The 22,500-nt window shown below is 44.5% G+C and overlaps 2 protein-coding genes across 2 annotated transcripts in view; both read right to left on the bottom strand.

Moving 5' to 3' along the window:
• LOC144531871 (phosphofurin acidic cluster sorting protein 1-like) overlaps positions 1-11,680 on the bottom strand; it is a 26,464-nt gene extending 14,784 nt beyond the window's left edge. The window contains exons 1-6 of the mRNA XM_078272225.1: positions 11,625-11,680; positions 6,655-6,742; positions 4,215-4,304; positions 1,922-2,084; positions 645-739; positions 35-118 (exon numbers count right to left, since the gene is read on the bottom strand). Of these exons, the coding sequence (XP_078128351.1) occupies positions 35-118; positions 645-739; positions 1,922-2,084; positions 4,215-4,304; positions 6,655-6,742; positions 11,625-11,680 (576 nt within the window). The remainder of the gene's footprint in view (positions 1-34; positions 119-644; positions 740-1,921; positions 2,085-4,214; positions 4,305-6,654; positions 6,743-11,624) is intronic.
• A 777-nt stretch (positions 11,681-12,457) lies between these two features.
• Positions 12,458-22,500, bottom strand: part of LOC144531958 (spastin-like) — a 13,907-nt gene continuing 3,864 nt past the window's right edge. Inside the window, exons 6-14 of the mRNA XM_078272360.1 lie at positions 22,146-22,217; positions 21,938-22,013; positions 21,130-21,221; positions 15,923-16,002; positions 15,104-15,146; positions 14,942-15,021; positions 14,341-14,411; positions 13,873-13,913; positions 12,458-12,957 (exon numbers count right to left, since the gene is read on the bottom strand). Of these exons, the coding sequence (XP_078128486.1) occupies positions 12,832-12,957; positions 13,873-13,913; positions 14,341-14,411; positions 14,942-15,021; positions 15,104-15,146; positions 15,923-16,002; positions 21,130-21,221; positions 21,938-22,013; positions 22,146-22,217 (681 nt within the window). The 3' untranslated portion in view covers positions 12,458-12,831. The remainder of the gene's footprint in view (positions 12,958-13,872; positions 13,914-14,340; positions 14,412-14,941; positions 15,022-15,103; positions 15,147-15,922; positions 16,003-21,129; positions 21,222-21,937; positions 22,014-22,145; positions 22,218-22,500) is intronic.

Genomic DNA, 22,500 nt, shown 5'->3' with positions numbered 1-22,500 from the left:
TCCTGGAACTGGGCGTCTCCGATTGGTTCCTTACCTGAGTCAGGGAGGCTGTCCGGATCATTTTCCTGTGAGACTTCTTCGTCTTTCCCTGGACATCGTCATCATCATCGTACATGTCCTGAAACACAGCGAGAGGCAATGTCCCGTCATTAAGAATAACTCAAACATGATCAGCTGTTGGTTTAACCCACAAAAAGTTAAACCAACCAAAAAAGTTCTATATCAGAACTATGGCAAAAGAAGGTGGAAAAAATTGACAAATGTTGGAAAAAAGCTACAAAAACGTTGGAAAAAAAATCAACTAAAACGTTTCTTTTTAAAGATGCTGAAAAAAGTGACAAAAAAAGTTAGTTAAGATGTTTTCATGTTAGCTTTCAGCTGCAGAGAGACAAAATGACAAAATGCATCATTCAAAGAATCAGGTAAACAACAATAGTACGTAAACATCAAGACTAATTCTTACAAATATACAGTATAAATATGTATAAAAACTAAATAATAACAAATAACATACATTACATGAAACAAATATAAAGTAAAATAGGTCCAAGTAGACATAACAACCCATTCAGTCCGAGGTTTCAGGAGGAAAAGTTCTCCAGTTTCAACAGTCTGAGTGAAGACAGGTGTGTTGGGTCACTCACCTGGGGAGGAACTGCATCATCGCTCACTTCCTGTTCGGAGGAGAAGCTGTCGTCATCGTCCTCCCAGTAGTTCTCCGTGTCGGGGGAGCGATCTGCTGCACAAACACACAAACACTGACGACGCACAACAACTCTGACTGAAGTCATCTGACGGTTGTTTCTTGGACGGCAGCTCAACTTCAGTTTTTAGAAACTAAGTACATTCACTCAAGTAGCTCACTTTAGTACAAACTAGTGCTGTCAAACGATTAAAATATTTAATCGCGATTAATCGCATTAATGTCATAGTTAACTCGCAATTAATCACACATTTTTATCTATTCTAAATGTCCCTTGATTTCTTTTTGTCCCATTATTTTTTCTCATTTTAATGCTCTTATCAACATGGAAAAGTGGATCGGCTTGCTTTGTGCTTTTTGTCGCCTGGCTTTCACGAGGGGGCAGAGAATTGCCATCAGCTGTGTGTTTGGCCATCAGCTGTGTGTTTGGCCATCAGCTGTATGTTTGGCCATCAGCTGTGTGCTTGGCCATCAGCTGTGCGCTTGGCCATCAGCTGTGCGCTTGGCCATCAGCTGTATGCTTGGCCATCAGCTGTGTGCTTGGCCATCAGCCGTGTGTTTGGCCATCAGCTGTGCGCTTGGCCATCAGCTGTGCGCTTGGCCATCAGCTGTGTGCTTGGCCATCAGCTGTGCGCTAGCCATCAGCCGTGTGTTTGGCCATCAACTGTATGTTTGGCCATCAGCTGTGTGCTTGGCCATCAGCTGTATGCTCGGCCATCAGCTGTGCGCTTGGCCATCATCTGTGTGTTTGGTCATCAGCTGTATGCTTGGCCATCAGCTGTGGGCTTGGCCATCAGCCGTGTGTTTGGCCATCAGCTGTGTGCTTGGCCATCAGCTGTGTGCTTGGCCATCATCAATGGAATCATTTGGCACCTTTTTAAAAGTAAACTTTCCATTCAGAATCTTATTGGCATCCATTTCAGCATCTCGCGCTCGCCATCCACTCAAAACGTAACGTTAGCTTACTACTCTGTGGCCGGCTTTTGACCGCACTAGTACAAATTCAAGGTACTTGTACGTTACTTGAGTATTTTAACGTCCTGCTACTGTATACTTGTACTCTGCTACATAACCCTGACCCTCGGGGGCCAGTGTGTGTCGTGTTGTGCAGCTGCTGTCTTCTGTTATTTGTGTACTTTGGTTTACGACCAATCAGGAGCCAGTAAATAACGAGCGCCTGACACAGAACAGAAAGGTCAGCGTCGCCGCTCTCCTCACCCAAGGCTTTGGCCTTGTTGCCATGGTGACCGCCCGTGTCCTCCTGCTCGATTGGCTGGCTGGAGAGACCCTGGACGCTCAGCTCCGCCGCACGCACCGACGCGTCCTTCAGGTTTCTATGGAGACCAAGGATGTGGGCGCCGTGCGCTGGACGTTGCATCACCTGGAAACAGACAGAAGGATGACAGAGCGCTCCGTCTGTAACCGTTAGAATTTAACACTTGAAATAAAATGTCATCATAATCCATCCAATAGTTGTTAAGATGTTCCTGTAAAACATGGCTGTCAAAACTGGCCAAATTGTTTTGAATATTCCTCCAAAAAAACACGTCTTTTTTGCACATTATGTCCATAAGAGAGACAGATATATGAACACGTCTTTAGAAAGATCTATATACCGACACATTACAAAATAAACTAATTAAATAATGTCCTATATAACCTAAAACTTAATTTCTCTCTTTCTCTGGAGCGTGCAGGAGGCAGGACATGACCTAATTTGGTTTTACACAACTGAGTTTCTCGCCGTTCCTATCCTTGTCTGAAGATTTTGGTGTTGGTTCTTACCAACAGAAGTTCCCGAATCTTGTTGCCTCTCTAGTTAGACATTTGGCGTGTTTTTCTTCGCCCTTGTTTGTTTACTACAGGTAGCGCCAGCCGCTTGATAGAAACATCGTCAACACGCCCACTCGCTGTAGTGAACTCTCTGGAAGAGAGGGAGCTGAACGTTAACGGTTTGGGTCCACAGCAGGGATTTCCCCTCTCCTTCCCAGCATTGGACTCTTTGGGTCCTATTTTAACGATCTGAGGTCACGGCGTGAAGCGCCTGGTGCAGGGGTGTTTAGGGCGTGTCCAAATCCACTTTTGCTAGTTTGACGGCGTTAAAAAGGGTCCGTGTGCCGGGTGCATGGTTCTAAAGGGTTGACCTTAGTGTCTTCATTAATCAGAGGTGTGTTTTGGGCGTAACATGCAATCAACCAATCAGAGATCATCTCCCATTCCCTTTAAAAGCCAGGCGCGTTTGGACCTTGGAGCATTGCTGTTATGATGGAGGATCTGCACCGTAATATTTGTATTTGTAATCTTCTGCATGTGTGTGTGCTAGGAGCATTTTACTAATGCTCTGTTAAAATAACAATGAAATGCTGCGTTATTGACTTTAGACCAGGTTTTTGTTGGTCAATGGTGCCATCACTTCCCACTGCCTCAAGATAGTAATACTTCCAGAATGCACCTGAACACAACTCCCTGTAAGACCAGCATGCCCAGAATGCACCTGAACACACCTCCCTGTAAGACCAGCATGCCCAGAATGCACCTGAACACACCTCCCTGTAAGACCAGCATGCCCAGAATACACCTGAACACACCTCCCTGTAAGACCAGCATTCCCAGAATGCACCTGAACACACCTCCCTGTAAGACCAGCATGCCCAGAATACACCTGAACACACCTCCCTGTAAGACCAGCACGCCCATGGGCCCCAAATGGGCAAAGGTGCGTTTGCTATTTAAACCATGTGGGCGCTGGACGGGAAATTGACAACTGCGTCTTAAACTAGCAAAGACACTTGATCACATGATTGGACAACAGCCCTATTGTGCAGAGTGTTGGAGCGGCTGCTTCTCGGCGGCCTGCCGTACCTCGGCCATGTTGATGACTCCCACGGCGAGGGTTTTGTAGCCCAGGATGGTTCGGTTCTTGTACCTCTTCCTCCTCTGCAGCATCACATGCAGACGGTTCACATCTCGCTTTAGGAAGTGAGGGTACTAAGAGACATCGGGGGGCAGAGATAACAGGTGAGACGTGTGTATAGTCCTCTCTAATTATACCTAAGCAACTAATATTAAGCTAATCCCATAATATCACGAACTGAAGTGAGCTATTGCTTTTATACAAAGGTCAAGTATGGCAATATGAACATTAGAGCCGGGAAACTTCACTGGTCTCACGATTTAATTACAATTATCCTTTTGATTTGATATCACGATGCATCACCTCCATATTATTATTATATATTCTATACATGGTTTTTATCAACAAGGCTGTCTGTCTGTCTGACCTGCAGTGAGAAGGTGAGCTCCAGGTCTGTCTGTCTGTCTGTCTGTCTGTCTGTCTGTCTGTCTGCCTGTTTGTCTGCCTGTCTGTCTGTCTGTCTGTCTGTCTGCCTGTCTGACCTGCAGTGAGAAGGTGAGCTCCAGGTCTGTCTGTCTGTCTGTCTGTCTGTCTGCCTGTCTGTCTGCCTGTTTGTCTGCCTGTCTGTCTGTCTGTCTGTCTGTCTGTCTGTCTGACCTGCAGTGAGAAGGTGAGCTCCAGGTCTGTCTCCATCAGGCCGTCTGGAGGAAGAAGGTACTCGTTGGATCTCAGCGTTCTCTTAGAGCCCTGAGAGACGGACGGGAAGACGATGCAATCAGTCAACATTCCTTGAAATCAAAATCAGGAAACAAAAAAAGGTTTCATGATTCGCAAGGGTTAGGTGGTGGGGGGGGAACTGGGTTCAACATCGGGGGGTTTGAGATCTCCAAATATCTAGGGCGGTCCTGGCACACATCTGCATGGATTTATTATTTTTTTAAACGCCAAAAGGTGACAAATATCGGGAAAAAAACGACAAAAAATTACAGAAAAAATTACAGAAAAAATTACAAAAAAAACTTTGAAAAAACGACATAACCTCCAAAAACAATTGCAACAAAAAAATCCAAAAAGGCGACAAACACAGAAAAAACAAACTGGAAAAGAACAAACATTTTGGAAAAAGCCCAGTTTTGATTATTGGGCGGGTTGTAAACCAGAAGGCGAAGCACTGCTGCTTCTGCATCTTGGGCGGAGTGATTTGCTCGCAGCACCTGAAGCCCCGTGGTGAGGAGCAGAGAGTAGCAGTGCTTCGCCTTCTGAGAATATAGTTCCCAGTTTATATACAGTTAGAAGATGGCTGTGTGTCATGTGACCTTGTTACTTGTACACGCTGTGACTCTACAAATCACAACATGTAAACAGGAACATGTTGGCGTTATTTTGTTACTTATTGGGAGCAGTAGGCTAGATGGAGCTGGTTACCTCCAGGATCTGTGCTAAGCTAGGCTAGATGGAGCCAGTTACCTCCAGGATCTGTGCTAAGCTAGGCTAGATGGAGCCAGTTACCTCCAGGATCTGTGCTAAGCTAGGCTAGATGGAGCCAGTTACCTCCAGGATCTGTGCTAAGCTAGGCTAGATGGAGCCAGTTACCACCAGGATCTGTGCTAAGCTAGGCTAGATGGAGCCAGTTACCTCCAGGATCTGTGCTAAGCTAGGCTAGATGGAGCCGGTTACCTCCAGGATCTGTGCTAAGCTAGGCTAGATGGAGCCAGTTACCTCCAGGATCTGTGCTAAGCTAGGCTAGATTGAGCCAGTTACCTCCAGGATCTGTGCTAAGCTAGGCTAGATGGAGCCAGTTACCTCCAGGATCTGTGCTAAGCTAGGCTAGATGGAGCCAGTTACCTCCAGGATCTGTGCTAAGCTAGGCTAGATGGAGCCAGTTACCTCCAGGATCTGTGCTAAGCTAGGCTAGTTGGAGCCAGTTACCTCCAGGATCTGTGCTAAGCTAGGCTAGATGGAGCCAGTTACCTTCAGGATCTGTGCTAAGCTAGGCTAGATGGAGCCGGTTACCTCCAGGATCTGTGCTAAGCTAGGCTAGATGGAGCCGGTTACCTCCAGGATCTGTGCTAAGCTAGGCTAGATGGAGCCGGTTACCTCTAGGATCTGTGCTAAGCTAGGCTACATGGAACCAGTTACCTCCAGGATCTGTGCTAAGCTAGGCTAGTTGGAGCCAGTTACCTCCAGGATCTGTGCTAAGCTAGGCTAGATGGAGCCAGTTACCACCAGGATCTGTGCTAAGCTAGGCTAGATGGAGCCGGTTATCTCCAGGATCTGTGCTAAGCTAGGCTAGATGGAGCCAGTTACCTCCAGGATCTGTGCTAAGCTAGGCTAGATGGAGCCAGTTACCACCAGGATCTGTGCTAAGCTAGGCTAGATGGAGCCAGTTACCTCCAGGATCTGTGCTAAGCTAGGCTAGTTGGAGCCAGTTACCTCCAGGATCTGTGCTAAGCTAGGCTAGATGGAGCCAGTTACCACCAGGATCTGTGCTAAGCTAGGCTAGTTGGAGCCAGTTACCTCCAGGATCTGTGCTAGTTAGGCTAGATGGAGCCAGTTACCTCCAGGATCTGTGCTAAGCTAGGCTAGATGGAGCCAGTTACCTCCAGGATCTGTGCTAAGCTAGGCTAGATGGAGCCAGTTACCTCCAGGATCTGTGCTAAGCTAGGCTAGATGGAGCCAGTTACCTCCAGGATCTGTGCTAAGCTAGGCTAGATGGAGCCAGTTACCTCCAGGATCTGTGCTAAGCTAGGCTAGATGGAGCCAGTTACCTCCAGGATCTGTGCTAAGCTAGGCTAGATGGAGCCAGTTACCTTCAGGATCTGTGCTAAGCTAGGCTAGATGTAGCCGGTTACCTCCAAGATCTGTGCTAAGCTAGGCTAGATGGAGCCGGTTACCTCCAGGATCTGTGCTAAGCTAGGCTAGATGGAGCCAGTTACCTCCAGGATCTGTGCTAAGCTAGGCTAGATGGAGCCAGTTACCTCCAGGATCTGTGCTAAGCTAGGCTAGTTGGAGCCAGTTACCTAGTCCCAATAAGTCGGTGTGTTCCTTTAAGGATTTGGGCTAGGATGTGAGAGACATCAGGAGAAACAGACGTTACCTGGATCTTAACAGCGATAACGACGGAGCTGAGCTCTCGTCCCAGCTTCTTTAAAACCATCAGCCTCTTCAGAGTCAAACTGCACAGCCTGGAGACACGAAACACAGTCCTGTCAGAAATCATTACATTATCAACACACACACACATAGGGCTTCGCTATTAATACAATATTTAATCCTCCCGATGTCCTCGGGTCTAATCTGACCCATTTTCAAAAAGTTTCTATATCAGAAATTTGGGGTTTCTTTCAAACAAATTGTCCAAAGAAATAACGTGGATGGCTCCATAAAACTCTCTTCACAAGTTAAATAAAAAATAAATAAACAATCAGTTCACTACTTTCATTGAATTTGGGTGTTTTAGTCAATTTTATAACATTTGAAGAAGTGTCACTTTTATCAATTATTTCTTCTTTCTTTCATTCTTTTGACAAAAATGTCAAAAAAAAGTGACAAATATAACAAAACGGATAAAAGCTTTAGAAATTTGGGGGAAAAAAATATAAACTTCAAAAGGATGATTTTTGGCTTCTAACGATCAAAACAGAGAAATCCAGAAAAACGATTATTTTGCACATTACGTGTTGCAGTAAATTAGTTATTTTGTCTCGTGTTCTGAATGAATAACAAAAGTTAAAACCAGAATTTGGGTATTTCACAGTTCAAAGTGTTTCCACTGTTGATTTGTTTCCCTGTTTTTTAAAACAATAATTGCAACATCTCACCAAAAGTCAATGAGGTATCGTGTTAAATATTCGTGATTATTATTATTTTTAATGAGCAGCCCTGCACACAAACATACTGGATCCTACTGAAAGAGCAGGGACTACTTCAGAATCAGAATCAGAAAAGCTTTATTCCGGTTTCCGGGCCTTGTTAATAAGGCTAGTGGCAGAGGGGAAAAAGCTGTTCATGTGACGTGAGGTTTTGGTCCTGATGGACCTCAGCCTCCGGCCAGAGGGGAGTGGCTCAAAGAGTTTTTGTCCGGGGTGGGAGGGGTCGGCCACAATCTTTCCAGCACGCTTCAGAGTCCTGGTGGCGTACAGGTCCTGGAGCGGCGGCAGATTGCAGCCAATCACCTTCTCAGCTGACCGAATGACACGCTGCAGTCTGCCCTTGTCCTTGGCTGTGCTAGCAGCGTACCAGATGGTGATGGAGGATGTGAGGACAGTCTGCCCTTGTCCTTGGCTGTGGCAGCAGCGTACCAGATGGTGATGGAGGATGTGAGAACAGTCTGCCCTTGTCCTTGGCTGTGGCAGCAGCATATCAGATGGTGATGGAGGATGTGAGGACAGTCTGCCCTTGTCCTTGGCTGTGGCAGCAGCATACCAGATGGTGATGGAGGATGTGAGGATGGACTCAATGATGGCTGTGTAGAAGTGCACCATCATTGTCTTTGGCAGGTTGAATTTCTTCAGCTGCCGCAGGAAGTACATCCTCTGTTGTGCTTTCTTGACGAGGGAGCTGATGTTCAGCTCCCACTTGAGGTCCTGGGAGATGATAGTTCCCAGGAAGCAGAAAGACTCCACAATGTTAATTGTGGAGCCACAGAGGGTGATGGGGGCAGGTGGGGCTGGGTTCTTCCTGAAGTCCACAACCATCTCCACTGTCTTTAGAGCGTTGAGCTCTAGATTGTTTTGCTTGCACCAGGTCACCAGGTGGTCAGCCTCCCACCTGTAGGCAGACTCGTCTCCATCAGAGATGAGTCCGATGAGGGAGGTGTTGTCCACAAACTTCAGAAGCTTGACAGACTGGTGACTGGAGGTGCAGCTGTTGGTGTACAGGGAGAAGAGCAGGGGGGGAAAGAACACAGCCCTGGGGCGATCCGGTGCTGATGGTCTGTGAGTCAGAGACGTGTTTCCCCAGCTTCACATGCTGCTTCCTGTCAGACAGGAAGTCAGTGATCCACCTGCAGGTGGAGTCAGGCACACCAAGCTGGGAGAGTTTCTCCTGAAGCAGAGCGGGGATGATGGTGTTAAAGGCAGAGCTGAAGTCCACAAACGGGATCCTGGCGTAGGTTCCTGCGGAGTCCAGGTGCCGGAGGATGTAGTGGAGGGCCAGGCTGACTGCATCGTCTACAGACCTATTGGCTCTGTAGGCAAACTGCAGGGGGTCCAGGAGGGGGTCGGTGATGGCTTTGAGGTGTGAAAGCACAAGGCGCTCAAAGGACAGAGGTCAGGGCGACGGGTCTGAAGTCATTAAGTCCTGTGGTCCTTGGCTTCTTGGGAACAGGGATGATTGTTGAGGTCTTGAAACAGGCTCCAACACTGGAGACAGCTGATCAGCGCAGTGCTTCAAGCTGGATGGGGAGACAGCATCCGGTCCAGCAGCTTTCCTGGGGTTCTGTCTCCTGAACAGTCTGTTGACGTCTTCCTCATTGATGGAGAGAGTCGTCACTGAGGTGGGTGGGGAGGTGGAGGGGGGGACCTTTAAGATGGGGGAGGTGGAGGTGAAGCACTGTAGCTGTAGCTGTTGGGAGGTGTTGAGGGGGATGGTTACAGGACTGACCCATTGTCCATCAAAGCGACAGTAGAACTCGGCGTCGGTCGTTGGTAGAGTGGGAGACTTTGGGCTTGAAGCTGGTGATCTCTTTGTGATTACAGTTTATGATGAAAGATTCCAGGTCAGGAGTCCAAAGTTACAGTAAATACACATCTGAGCAGAAAACTAATGTATAATGTGGAGTTCCCCAAGGCTCCATCCTGGGGCCTCTTCTGTTTGAAGACAGACTTTGTTTTTTTGCTGCTGACAGACTTCTAGTAATGTCTGTTCATATCAGACTTTACTTCACTTCCTGGAGGTTTCTACGTGACGCAGAACGTGACGTAGAAACTGTTTTTAGTAAACAAGAAAACTATGTTTTCATGTTGTCCGTCCATCTGTCCCATTCTTGTGAACGTGATATCTCACACACACACACACACACACACACACACACACACACACACACATACACACATTTTTTAATTTGGCACAAACGTCCACGTGAACTCAAAGGTGAACTGAATAGATTTCACCTAAATTAAGATTTCTGGCTACGCTACTGCTCATGACATCACTGATTGCATCACAAATATACAGCAGCCAACCAAAACAAGACAAATAAATACAGGAAACACACCGAAGGATCCGATTGGTCATTATTTCTGTGCCTGATCTCTGTTTCCGGGCAGATTAGCAGCAGAATGACCGTGCGGGGGTTAATGAGCTCGGCCAATCAGAGATAATCCTCTTAAATGCTGGCGTTGACTCAGGAAACAGCAACCTGTTGTTCCTCCGGGAAAAGATTACAGCTGAGGGAGGAGCAGTAAGTTATCCACTTTAGAGTCATGTCCTCCACAGCTGAATCATGGGTAATAATCTGTCACGGAGTCAAACTTAAATAATGTTTAACGCCAATAACATTGATCCGTTTACAAAAACTTTCTATATCAGATATATGACAAAAGAATGCTGAAAAAAGTGACAAATGTTGGAAAAAGATACAAAAACGCAGGAAAAGAATCGATTATATCGGCAATATATATTTTTTTTTAAACCCTGAAAAAAAGTGACCCAAAAAAACATCGAAAACATCTCCAAAGGTGACGAAACCTTCTTTAAAAAAAAAGTGACAAAAAACTTGACAAAAACATAATTTTAAAAAAAATGCCAAAAAAGTGACAAAGAAATGTGAATAAAATCGACAAAAACGTAGAGAAAAGTGTAGAAAAATAACGACAAAATGTTGAAATTACGACCCAGAAAAACAGGAAGTTGCAGGTTGACGGGACGACAACACGAGGCTTAAAGGCCCGTTCAGTGATGCAGAGCGGTCAGAGAGATGCTCCGTTAGGGTCAAATAACCGCCATGTAATAATAATAATAATAATAATTAATAATTAACCCATGTGTTGTCTTTGGGTCAAATTTGACCCATTTTAAAGTTTTTTTTATATGTGAAATATGGGTTTCTTTCAACCAAACGGCCCAAAAATAACATGAATGTACGGTCGTCGCAGGTAACAGCATCCCGACTAAACTTTGACATGATCCCCTCAACGTCCCCTGATCTGAACTGTTAGTCAAAACAATTCATAATGTCTGTCTTTTTTAAAGAAATTAGGTATAATTTCATGTAAATGTCGACGCGAAGCTATCGCTGAGTCAGTGTTAGCGAACACAGTCCGGATCTTTCTTACATTTGGGGAACTTTACAGCAACCTTTCCCCTGGCACCTTTAACAAATACTAAATACACTGTAGGTCTAATGCATGAAAGAGACCGCCCTCTCCTGTAACACGCCCCCATCAATCATTCGTTCCAGCATCATTCTGACCTGTATTCAGGTTGTAGTGGCGGCGCCCTCTAGTGGTCGTAGTAGTTCTGACGGGAGCAGAGCTCCTGTGTCGCTGTCGCCAACGTTCCACTTATATATTATTATATAAGTATTAAAATGACTTCTTTTACTTCTCTTTGAGGACCCCAGATACCTCCCCCCTAATGTCTAAACATGACCTTACACACACACACACAGAGAAACACACACACACACACACACAGAAACACACACACACACACACACACACACACACACACAAACATACACACACAGAGAAACAATCACACACACACAGAAAGACACACAATCACACACACACACACACACACACACACACACACACACACACAGAAACACACACACACACACACACACACACACACACACACACACACACACACACACACAAACATACACACACACACAGACACACACACACACACACACACACACACACAAACACACACACACACACACACACACACACACACACATACACACTCTCACAGAAACACACACACATACACACCCACACAGAAACACACACACACACACACACACAGAGAAACACACACACACACACACACACACACAGACCCTCTCTCCCCGGGTTCAGACGCTCCTCTGCGGCCGAGCAGTAATCCTCTTACCTGGGGACGCAGCTCGGAGAGGACCGGTCGATCTCCCAGGTCGCGAACAGGTTCATCGGCACCGACACGCGGCCGTCGGGCTCTCCGGCAGCACCGGACCCCGCGGCGGCGGTGGGGGGGTCCGGGTCCGGAGGGAGGGCGGTCCCCCGGGCTGCTCCTCGCTCCGCAGCCGCAGACATCGCCTCCTCTCCGGGCGGCAGGTCGCTGAGATGCTGCTGCTGATCCTTCAGCACGGCGGGGAGGAGGGAGGGGGCGGGGGGCAACAGTCTATGGGCAGCCTCTCGTGGTGGAAATGAGTATTACAACAACGAACACCTCAAAATAATTAAGACTTGACCCTCGTGTTGTCTTCCCGTCGACAACTTTTTGTTTTTCTGGGTCAAAATTTGAAATTAAAACCAACATTTGGGAGAACCATTGCTTTACACCATGTCAGCAGTGATATAGACTCTCTGTTCATGTATAGTTCATATCCATTGACTTATTACACCTCACTACGTGCGGCATTTGTAATGTCCACTTATTCTGTATGCAGCCTTTATGTAGCGAACTGTGTTCTGTGTTCTTGTACTGTATTAAATGTGAAACTATTTGTTGTCTTGCACGCCTACGCTTGTCTCGGCCAGGTCGCCATTGCAAATGAGAACCCGTTCTCAACGGCCTAAAGGTTAAATAAAACTAAAAAAGACCTGGATGGCTGAGAATCAGTGGACAGTTTGGTCAGTTTGGTCAGTTTGGACAGTTTGGTCAGTTTGGTCAGTTTGGTCAGTTTGGTCAGTTTGGACAGTTTGGTCAGTTTGGACAGTTTGGTCAGTTTGGACGTCAGACAGATATCAGAGGAGGAATATTTATTTATTTTTGTAGAAACAAACAAAAAAGTACATAAACACAGTTTTTAGATCATCGTGTCTCTGAGACCTCATCCAGATGTGGTGTCTCCGTAGTCTCTGAGACCTCATCCAGATGTGGCGTCTCCGTAGTCTCTGAGACCTCATCCAGATGAGGTGTCTCCGTAGTCTCTGAGACCTCATCCAGATGAGGTGTCTCCGTAGTCTCTGAGACCTCATCCAGATGTGGTGTCTCCGTAGTTTCTGAGACCTCATCCAGCTGTGGAGTCTCCGTAGTCGCTGAGACCTCATCCAGATGTGGTGTCTCCGTAGTTTCTGAGACCTCATCCAGCTGTGGAGTCTCCGTAGTCGCTGAGACCTCATCCAGATGTGGTGTCTCCGTAGTCTCTGTTCCAGCGAGCGTACAGCTCCAGGGTCTGAGCGCCCACGCTCCTCTTGATCTTCATCAGAGACTCCACGAAGTCTCGGAAACAAATGTTCCTCACCTTCAGAGGACACAGAGGGACGGTTAGTGGGGAAATTCACCCTGGCTGCTGCTCTACGTCAGAGGGACAGCATCACCAAACTACACCAGACTCCATGTAAATAATCAGGACTTTAAGCATCCTAAACCCACCAGACTCCATGTAAATTATCAGTACTTTTATTATTGTAAAACACACTTAATTCAAAGTGGACAGAAACTAAATAAAACTACCAAAAGCCGTCTTGGTTCATCTTTCCACTGTTCCAACAATCACCACTCTGGTTTGGTTGAAATAAACCCTTAATTCACCCATTTACATGTGGAGCTATGCTGGCTCTATACACGCTAAAAGTCCTGATTATTTACATGGAGTCTGGTGGAGATATGCTGGCTCTATACAGGCTAAAAGTCCTGATTATTTACATGGAGTCTGGTGGAAATATGCTGGCTCTATACACGCTAAAAGTCCTGATTATTTACATGGAGTCTGGTGGAGATATGCTGGCTCTATACACGCTAAAAGTCCTGATTATTTACATGGAGTCTGGTGGAAATATGCTGGCTCTATACACGCTAAAAGTCCTGATTATTTACATGGAGTCTGGTGGAGATATGCTGGCTCTATACAGGCTAAAAGTCCTGATTATTTACATGGAGTCTGGTGGAAATATGCTGGCTCTATACACGCTAAAAGTCCTGATTATTTACATGGAGTCTGGTGGGTTTGGTGATGGTGATTTCGGGGCTGTTTCATGTTAAACTAAAAGGATCTTCCTCTTTAACTAAAAGGTCTATCTCTTTAGGGATCCATCCCATAATGTTGTCAGACACTCAGAATAATAATCTGAGATCTGATGATACTGGACGAGTTTCAAAGATTGTTGTTCTCAGTAACTTTTTAATTTCAACATTACCTGGAGGGGAGTGAACTCACCTCACTGGCCTCCATGTTCCTCACTTGTTCTGGATGCAACTCTGCAACACATACACACACACACACACACACACACACAGACACACACACACACACACATACACACACATACACACATATATACAGACACACACACACACACACATATACAGACACACACACACACACACACACACACACACACACACACACACACACACACACATACAGACACACATACAGACACACACACACACACACACACACACACACACACACACACACACACACAGACACACACACACAAAACTAAATTGTCAGATTTAAGTCCTTAGAATAAACTGCTTACTGTAAAAAAAGGAGTTTTTTGGGACATTTTTGTTTTTTAAGAAACAAACAAACAAACTGACACAGAGAACAGCCGCTGCAATAATAAATGACTTTATACATTTACATTAAGGTCTGATCCTTGTAACTATCATATCTCACCTCTGATTGGTCCCAGGGAGGCGTCTTTAGCCAATGAGGTGAGGTCGCTGCCGGAGTAGCCCTCTGTCATTCTAAACCAATCAGAAACAGACACAAAGTTCAAGGTAAACGTAAGAAAAAAGGATGAAAACATTGAAAAAAGGGTCAGTGCCGCTGCTAAATGATATAATATAGATATAATATAGATATAATCAGATATAATCAGATATAATATAGATATAATCAGATATAATCAGATATAATCAGACATAATATAGATATAATCAGATATAATCAGATATAATATAGCTATAATCAGATATAATCAGATATAATCAGATATAATCAGACATAATATAGATATAATCAGATATAATCAGACATAATATAGATATAATCAGATATAATCAGACATAATATAGATATAATCAGATATAATCAGCTATAATCAGATATAATCAGATATAATCAGATATAATCAGACATAATATAGATATAATCAGACATAATATAGATATAATCAGATATAATCAGATATGATCAGATATGATATAGATATAATCAGATATGATCAGATATGATATAGTGGCTGTATGTGTGGTGCGTGAGTGCCGAGGCGGACCTGGCCAGCTGTTGGAGCTCCCGCTGAGTCAGCGGGCTGCTGTGTTTCTCCAGCAGGTTCCTCAGCAGATTGAAGCGAGTCTGAAACACAGAGCAGCTTCACGTCAGGCCCAGGAACACGGGACAGTCCTACGTGACGGTGTTTTAAGATGGGCGGACTCACCTCCTCGCCGGGCAGAGCCACGTACACGCGCTTAGAGAACCGCCTGCAGACACAAGACACACGTCAGGATACATCTCCACGCTACGCTCCCCTCTCATTCCCCCTGCTCCCCCTCTCATTCCCCCTGCTCCCCCTCTCATTCCCCCCTGCACCCCCCTCCTCATCCCCCCTCTCATTCCCTCCTGCACCCCTCTCATTCCTCCTCCCCCCTCGCATCCCCCCTCCTCCCCCTCTCCCCCCCTCTCATTCCCCCCTGCTCCCTCCCCCTCTCATTCCTCCTGCTCCCCCTCTCATTCCTCCTGCTCCCCCTCTCATTCCTCCCTGCTCCCCCTCTCATTCCCCCTCCTCCCCCTCTCATTCCTCCTGCTCCCCCTCTCATTCCCCCTGCACCCCCTCCTCCCCCTCTCATTCCTCCTGCTCCCCCTCTCATTCCTCCTGCTCCCCTCTCATCTCCTCCCCTCTCATCCCTGCTCCCCTCTCATTCCCCCTGCTCCTCCCCCCCTCTCATTCCCCCCTGCTCCCCCTCTCATTCCTCATGCTCCCCCCTCTCATTCCTCCTGCTCCCCCTCTCATTCCCCCTGCCCCCCTGCTCCCCCTCCCTCTTTCATTCCCCCCTACTCCCCCCCCTCATTCCCCCTGCTCCCCCTCTCATTCCCCATGCTCATTCCCCCCTGCTCTGCATTCCTCCCCCCCCTCATTCCCCCCTGCTCTGGTGCTTCCCCCTGTCCAGTATACCAGAATGTTGATGAGATATGAGGTTTGGGCGTGTTCGTGTAAACAGAGATTAGTTCTTCTACTGGAGAGAGTCCTGAATCTGACCTGAGAGCAGCTTGGTCCAGCTCCTGCGGCCGGTTGGTGGCGCCCATCACCAGAACCCGCTCCTCGCCACCTGACTGGACCTGAAACACAGTTCACTAGCAGTCATGCACAGCAGTCCCCGGGGTACAGTCTGAGGCTTCACACTCGCCGTCTGCCTTGAAGCTGCCAGCGTCCGTTTTAAGTTATAATCCTGTACGGAGTAAACCGTGTTTTCAAAAAACTTCTGAGCGCTTTTTTAAACGCCACCGCGACTTCTTTTCTGCAGCTTCAGTGCGTCTTTTTGAAGTTGCAAAAAGTAAAAAAAAAAAAAAAAAAAAACGCCCCATGTCAAGAGCTTTATTTGACAGCCGACCAATGGCAAGCGGAGTAGCCAGACCTGTCGTTTCCATAACAACAGGAACAAATGGAGTCGGAGGACCGCGAGTCTTATCACATAACGGGTGCTCTGGGTTCAGGGAACTGGCTTTGTTTAATCTAACGTTAACACAACTCTCTCTCTCTCCGTTTTATCTCGCTCCACATAGCACTCCAGGATATTGTGAGAGCAGCTGTTGTCTTAGCAACAAACTGCATGTAAACGCATTGAGGGCCCTATTTTAACGATCTAAGCGCGCGGCTTGAAGGGTTGACCTTAGTGTCTTCATTAATCAGAGGTGAGTTCTGGGCGTAACATGCAATCAACCAATCAGAGATCATCTCCCATTCCCTTTAAAAGCCAGGCGCGTTTGGACCTTGGAGCATTGCTGTTATGATGGAGGATCTGCACCGTAATATTTGTATTTGTAATCTTCTGCATGTGTGTGCTGCGCCCCTGTGTGTGTGTGTGTGTGTGTGTGTGTGTGTGTGTGTGTGTGTGTGTGTGTGCTGCTGTGCGTCCCTGTGTGTGTAACAAGCATAGTGTGCACGTGCTGTGCACGAGCCTAGGAGCATTTTACTAATGCTCAGTTAAAATAACAATGAAATGCTGCGTTATTGACTTTAGACCAGGTTTTTGTTGGTCAATGGTGCCATCACTTCCCACTGCCTCAAGATAGCAATACTCCCAGAATGCACCTGAACACACCTCCCTGTAAGACCAGCACGCCCAGAATGCACCTGAACACACCTCCCTGTAAGACCAGCACGCCCAGAATGCACCTGAACACACACCTCCCTGTAAGACCAGCACGCCCAGAATGCACCTGAACACACCTCCCTGTAAGACCAGCACGCCCAGAATGCACCTGAACACACCTCCTCAACAGCGTCGGTCTTAAACTAGCAAAGACAAGGAGAGTGGTGAGAATCCCTAAGACTGAGTGACTTAAGCAGCCAGTCCCCGTCCCTGTTAAAGTAGCACAGGAATGTAAATCTCCGCCCAACATCTTATGTTCATACACCAATGCGGATGAACTTCATAACAAACTGCCTGAATTTGCTGTTCGTTTGAGATTACTCCCACTTATTCATATAATAGGAATCACAGAAGTTAAATCAAAGAGTCATAATAATTATAACATGTTCTCAAGGAATATAGAGAATGATCTAGGTAGAGGCTCACTGCTTTATGTACACAAACCTTTAGAAGCAAAAGAAATGGAAACTGTTTCAGAACTTAAAGAAAGTATTTTGTTAAGATGAAATGTAGCAATAATGAGATTTTGATTATTGGATTAATTTACAGGTCAGCTAGTGGAGCAGAGAGCAACAATGACAATCTTTTGGCTTTACTAGAGGAAGTCTCGACTATAAAACATTCATACAAATTAATTATGGGGGATTTTAATTTGCCAAATATAGATTGGAGATTATAAGAAGTGAAGGGAAATAACCCCATATCATTAGATAACAGGTTCTTGGATTGTATTCAGAATGTATGGTTGTTCCTATGAGTAGGAACTGTAAAGCTGTTTATTCCTTTTGGGAGAAGATTCATAAAGCAATTCAAGATATGTGTAACTGTACTTTTGTTATATTTGTTGAATTATGATGTGGAAAATAAGTTTCCCTATACAAGAAAATGTGTGTTTACAATGTTTTCCTACTTTGCCAAAAAATGTATATTACTAAATGGATTTCCCAGTCAGGACCCACACTGGATCAAAGGCTGCAGCAGATAACAGACGACAAGATCTCTTACACACATGGTCCTTAGTACTGAATTATATAAAGACTAACATCATGAATTCACATTGAATAATGGATAACCCACAGACTGTGGTAGCGTGGGATTATTATTATTATTATTATTATTATTATTATTATTTCTTTCCCTTTTTTTGGTGTGTGTGGTTGTGTTTTGGAGTATGTCTTGTATGTCTTGTATGTTTAGTGTTTAGTTTTTGTGTGTTAAATTGTGACTAAAAAACAACAACATGTTTTAGAGCCAACAAGGTGGCGAGGTGGTGAAACACCACATGTATTGGATCTTATTATAACAAATGAGGACCATATGATAGATGATATTCATTATCTAAGCCCTTTAGGCAAAAGTGATCATTGTGTCCTGTTGTTTAAGGTAATTTGTTATACACAAATGTTAAATAACGTACCCATAAGAAGGAACTACAATAAGGCCAATTATGATGAAGCACGTAGGGAATTGGAGATTTTTCATTGGATATCACATCTAATTATGATGTTAATAAAAAATGGGTACTAATAAAAGAAGAAGTTTATACCTCTTGCTAAAATGAGGTCCCATAATAATAAAAAATAAAATATTCTTTTCCATTAGATGACATTAAAAAAACAAAAATCAAAGAGAAAAATAACCTGGGAAGGAAAGCATTACGAAGCAGAAAACCAGAAATACAGCAGGCTTATCGGAAAGATCGTAGTCTTGTGAGGATGAGAACGCGACATTTAAAGCGAAAATATGAAGAGGAATTAGGCAAGCAATCTAAATATAAACCAAAAGTTATATGGAACTACATCAATAAAAGGATGAAAGCAGCAGTGGGTGATCTATACTGCAATCAGAATAATACTAGTTCTATAAAAACAGAGCAAGATATAGAAAAGGCAGATATATTGTCAGAATACTTCTGCAGTGTATTTGTTGAAGAGCCTGACGGGCAGATACCCAACGTACCAAGGTTGGAAGTTCAGCACACAGAAAATCTTGAAATAACAGAAGAAGATACAAAACAGCTTTTACAGAAAGTTAATGTATATAAATCCCCTGGACCAGATTTGATCCATCCTAGGATTTTGAAGGAACTGGCGATTGATATTGCTGAACCTCTAACCGTACTATTTAACAAATCACTAAAATGACTGGAAAGAGGCTCAAATTAGGCAATCTTTGAAAAATAAAGACATCTCTAGCTGGAAATTATCGACCAGTTAGTTTGACGTCAGTTGTTAGCAAGATAATGGAAAAACTTATAAGGACATATATAGTCAACCATATGAAAAGTAATACATTATTTAGTAGTAAACAATATGGCTTCATATCCGGGCGGTCAACTTCTCTTCAGTTGCTCACAGTTCTTGACAAATGGTCACCAGCCTTGGATAGAGGACAGTTGACTGTGTATGTCTGGACTTTCAAAAAGCCTTTAACACTGTTCCTCATACAGACTGCTATCAAAGTTAAAATCCTATTGTTTAGACAGCAGAGTTATTTATTGGATACAGGAATTTTTTTTGTACAAACGAAAACAACAGGTGGTAGTTTTTTTGTGATTGTTTTGGGCTAAAATCCTTAATTATGCGTCACGTTTTCTTGTGATGTGAAAATGTGATGGAATACGCGGGATATTTATGCAATTGTATGCGATGAAATTGCGGGAACTTTTTAAAGCTGTGATGTCATCGTGGCGTCATCGCGGGGTCTGCAGCTTCTAGATGATGTTCACGTCGCGTGATTACATCACTTCATAACGTTCTCATGGCAACAGGGGGAAACGGCTGCTCTTGTGTGAAGTAAACGCAACATTTTTCATCTTTCTGCTAAGATATGTGGGACTTTTTTGCAACGAAAATGCGGAGATTATGAAATCATGCAAGCCGAAATCGGCAATTTATGCGGTGAAAGTGCAGCGTATTTGAAAAAATGCGCCCTGATTATGCGTTGAGTTATGCGATCACATTATCACGTTTTTCTGGAGGGACTGACATCTCCCACAGGGATCAGTCTTGGGCCCTGTTCTCTTTGTAATATATATAAACGACCTGCCAGATATGATACAGTCTGATGTTTACCTTTTTGCGGATGATAATAACATTTTCAGAATAATAAGTGACACAGACAGAGCCCATCTTCTAGAAGATCTAAGTAGCATGGGCAAATGGTGTGGCCAGTGGCTATTAAAGATGAATCCCGAAAAGTGTAAACATATTGGGGAAAAAATGACACTGTAGCCAGTTATGTAGTTGGGGATATAGTGGTTAACCCAGTACAAGAGGAGAGGGACGCAGGTGTTGTGGTGGATGGTTCACTTGAATTCCACCCACATATTTCTGAAAAAGTTAATAAAGCTACATCTATGATTGCAATAATAAAAAGAACTTTTCAAAATTTAAGCAAGGATATATTTTTACCTTTGTACAAATCCGTGGTAAGATCTCACCTTGAATACTCAAGCTCAGTCTGGTGTCCATATACATTAAAATATGTAGAAAAAATTGAAAGGGTCCAGAGAAGAGCTACTAAATGAATTCCAGGAATGAAAAACATGTCTTATGAAGATAGATTGAGGAAATTAAGGTCACCGACTCTCATATTTAGGAGATACAGAGGAGATATGATTCAGGTGTATAAGCTTGTACAGGGAACATATGATGTAACAGTGGAGCCTGTCTTTCAGTTTTGGAGCAATAGGTACGAGACACGAGGGAACTGTTTAAACGTTACCCGAGAACGTGTCTGTCTGGAAAGAGGAAGATCTTTTTCACTCCGTGCAGTAAAATCATGGAACGAGCTTCCAGAAGACGTTGTGCGTTCCCCTTCTATTAATTCCTCTAAGAACAGGCTGGATGCATGTAGGCTGGCAAAAGGTGTAATGTTTAAATATAAGGCTTGTCAGTAATTTATGTAATTCATTTATGAACTTTTAGAAAACTTCAATATGAATATACACACACATACATATTATATATATATATATATATATTTGTTTTGTGTCTTTTAGAGTGTGGGATAGAGGATTGTATAGGCTGTACCAGAAATCTTTTCAATAAATATCAATAAAATGTCAAAGACTTCATAACTATGGCCTTACCCCGTCAAACTCGATGAGGAATTCCGTCTTGAGGCGACGGCTGGCATCGTGCTCGCCCTCCCTCCGTTCACACAGCAGACTGTCCACTTCATCTGGACACACACACACACACACAGCAGACTGTCCACTTCATCTGGACACACACACAGACATCATCTCAGACATCTTCAGATCTAAAGGAGAACTTTGGTATGGGGTGTTGAACGTCAAAAAGTAACGTTAGCTGAAAACAGCGTGTGGTTTCTTTTTAGCATCTCACAGTCACTATGACGGTCAGAAACATTGTGCCAAAATATGAACAATAACGTAACTGTCGTTAGCTTGAAACTATCCAGCAAACACACTACAAAATCAACGCAGAGGAAACACTGCGTTCTCCCACGTTTATGTCCGAGTTACGGAAGTTGTTTTGGCCTCTTGATTAAAAGGGCAACTCAATCTGAATTTGCAATTGAAAATGTAATATGCAAACTGGCAATGCAATCCTCCAAGACCTTTAAATATGAGATGTCAGAGATGCTGATGAGATCAGTCTGCTTCCTCTACAGAAAACACATCTCACTTCAGTCTGAAGGAATCTCTCCATTCTGATTCTTGATTTTAGTCCAGGTCACATGTAACAAAATCATGTTCACTTTTACATAAGAGCAGGACATCTGGCACATTATTCGTACGGTTTGAATCGGAGCAAAAACATCGAAAATAAAGTGTAATGTTCACTTTTTCATGAAAGCATGAAATAAGTGGAGGGAAGCTGATGGAGGGATAGAGGAAGAGGAAGATGATGGAGGGATAGAGGAAGAGTTACCGATGAAGATAATGGAGGGATGCAGCTCTCTGGCCACGGAGAACAGAGCTCGGACCAGCTTCTCTCCTTCACCCACCTGGACACACACACACACACACAGACACACACACACAGACACACACAGACACACACAGACACACACAGACACAGGGTTGTTAGATTTCCGTCACGTTAAACCCTGATTGTTGACCCCTGAGACGGTTCTTACGTATTTGGAGGTTAAGCTGGCGGCGCTGATGTTGAAGAAGGTGGCGTTGGACTCGGCTGCCACAGCTTTAGCCTGTAGTTGATTAAAGAAAAGCATTTTAAGTTACACCTGGACTCTCTGTCTCCATGTTTGTGTGTCTGAATGTCTGATGGAACAACAATCTGTGAAACTGGTCCAGTATTAAACCAGAACCAAGCTGTAATGTTACCCTACAGGACTAATGTTCAGCAGCAGTTAGTAACAAGCTGTAATGTTCCCCTACAGGACTAATGTTCAGCAGCAGTTAGTAACAAGCTGTAATGTTACCCTACAGGACTAATTGTTCAGCAGCAGTTAGTATCAAGCTGTAATGTTA

This window comes from Sander vitreus, chromosome 2 (assembly GCF_031162955.1).
Source record: "Sander vitreus isolate 19-12246 chromosome 2, sanVit1, whole genome shotgun sequence".
NCBI classification, from domain to species: domain Eukaryota; kingdom Metazoa; phylum Chordata; class Actinopteri; order Perciformes; family Percidae; genus Sander; species Sander vitreus.
Note: the sequence above shows the minus strand (reverse complement) of the source record. Positions and strands in the feature narration are given on the sequence as shown.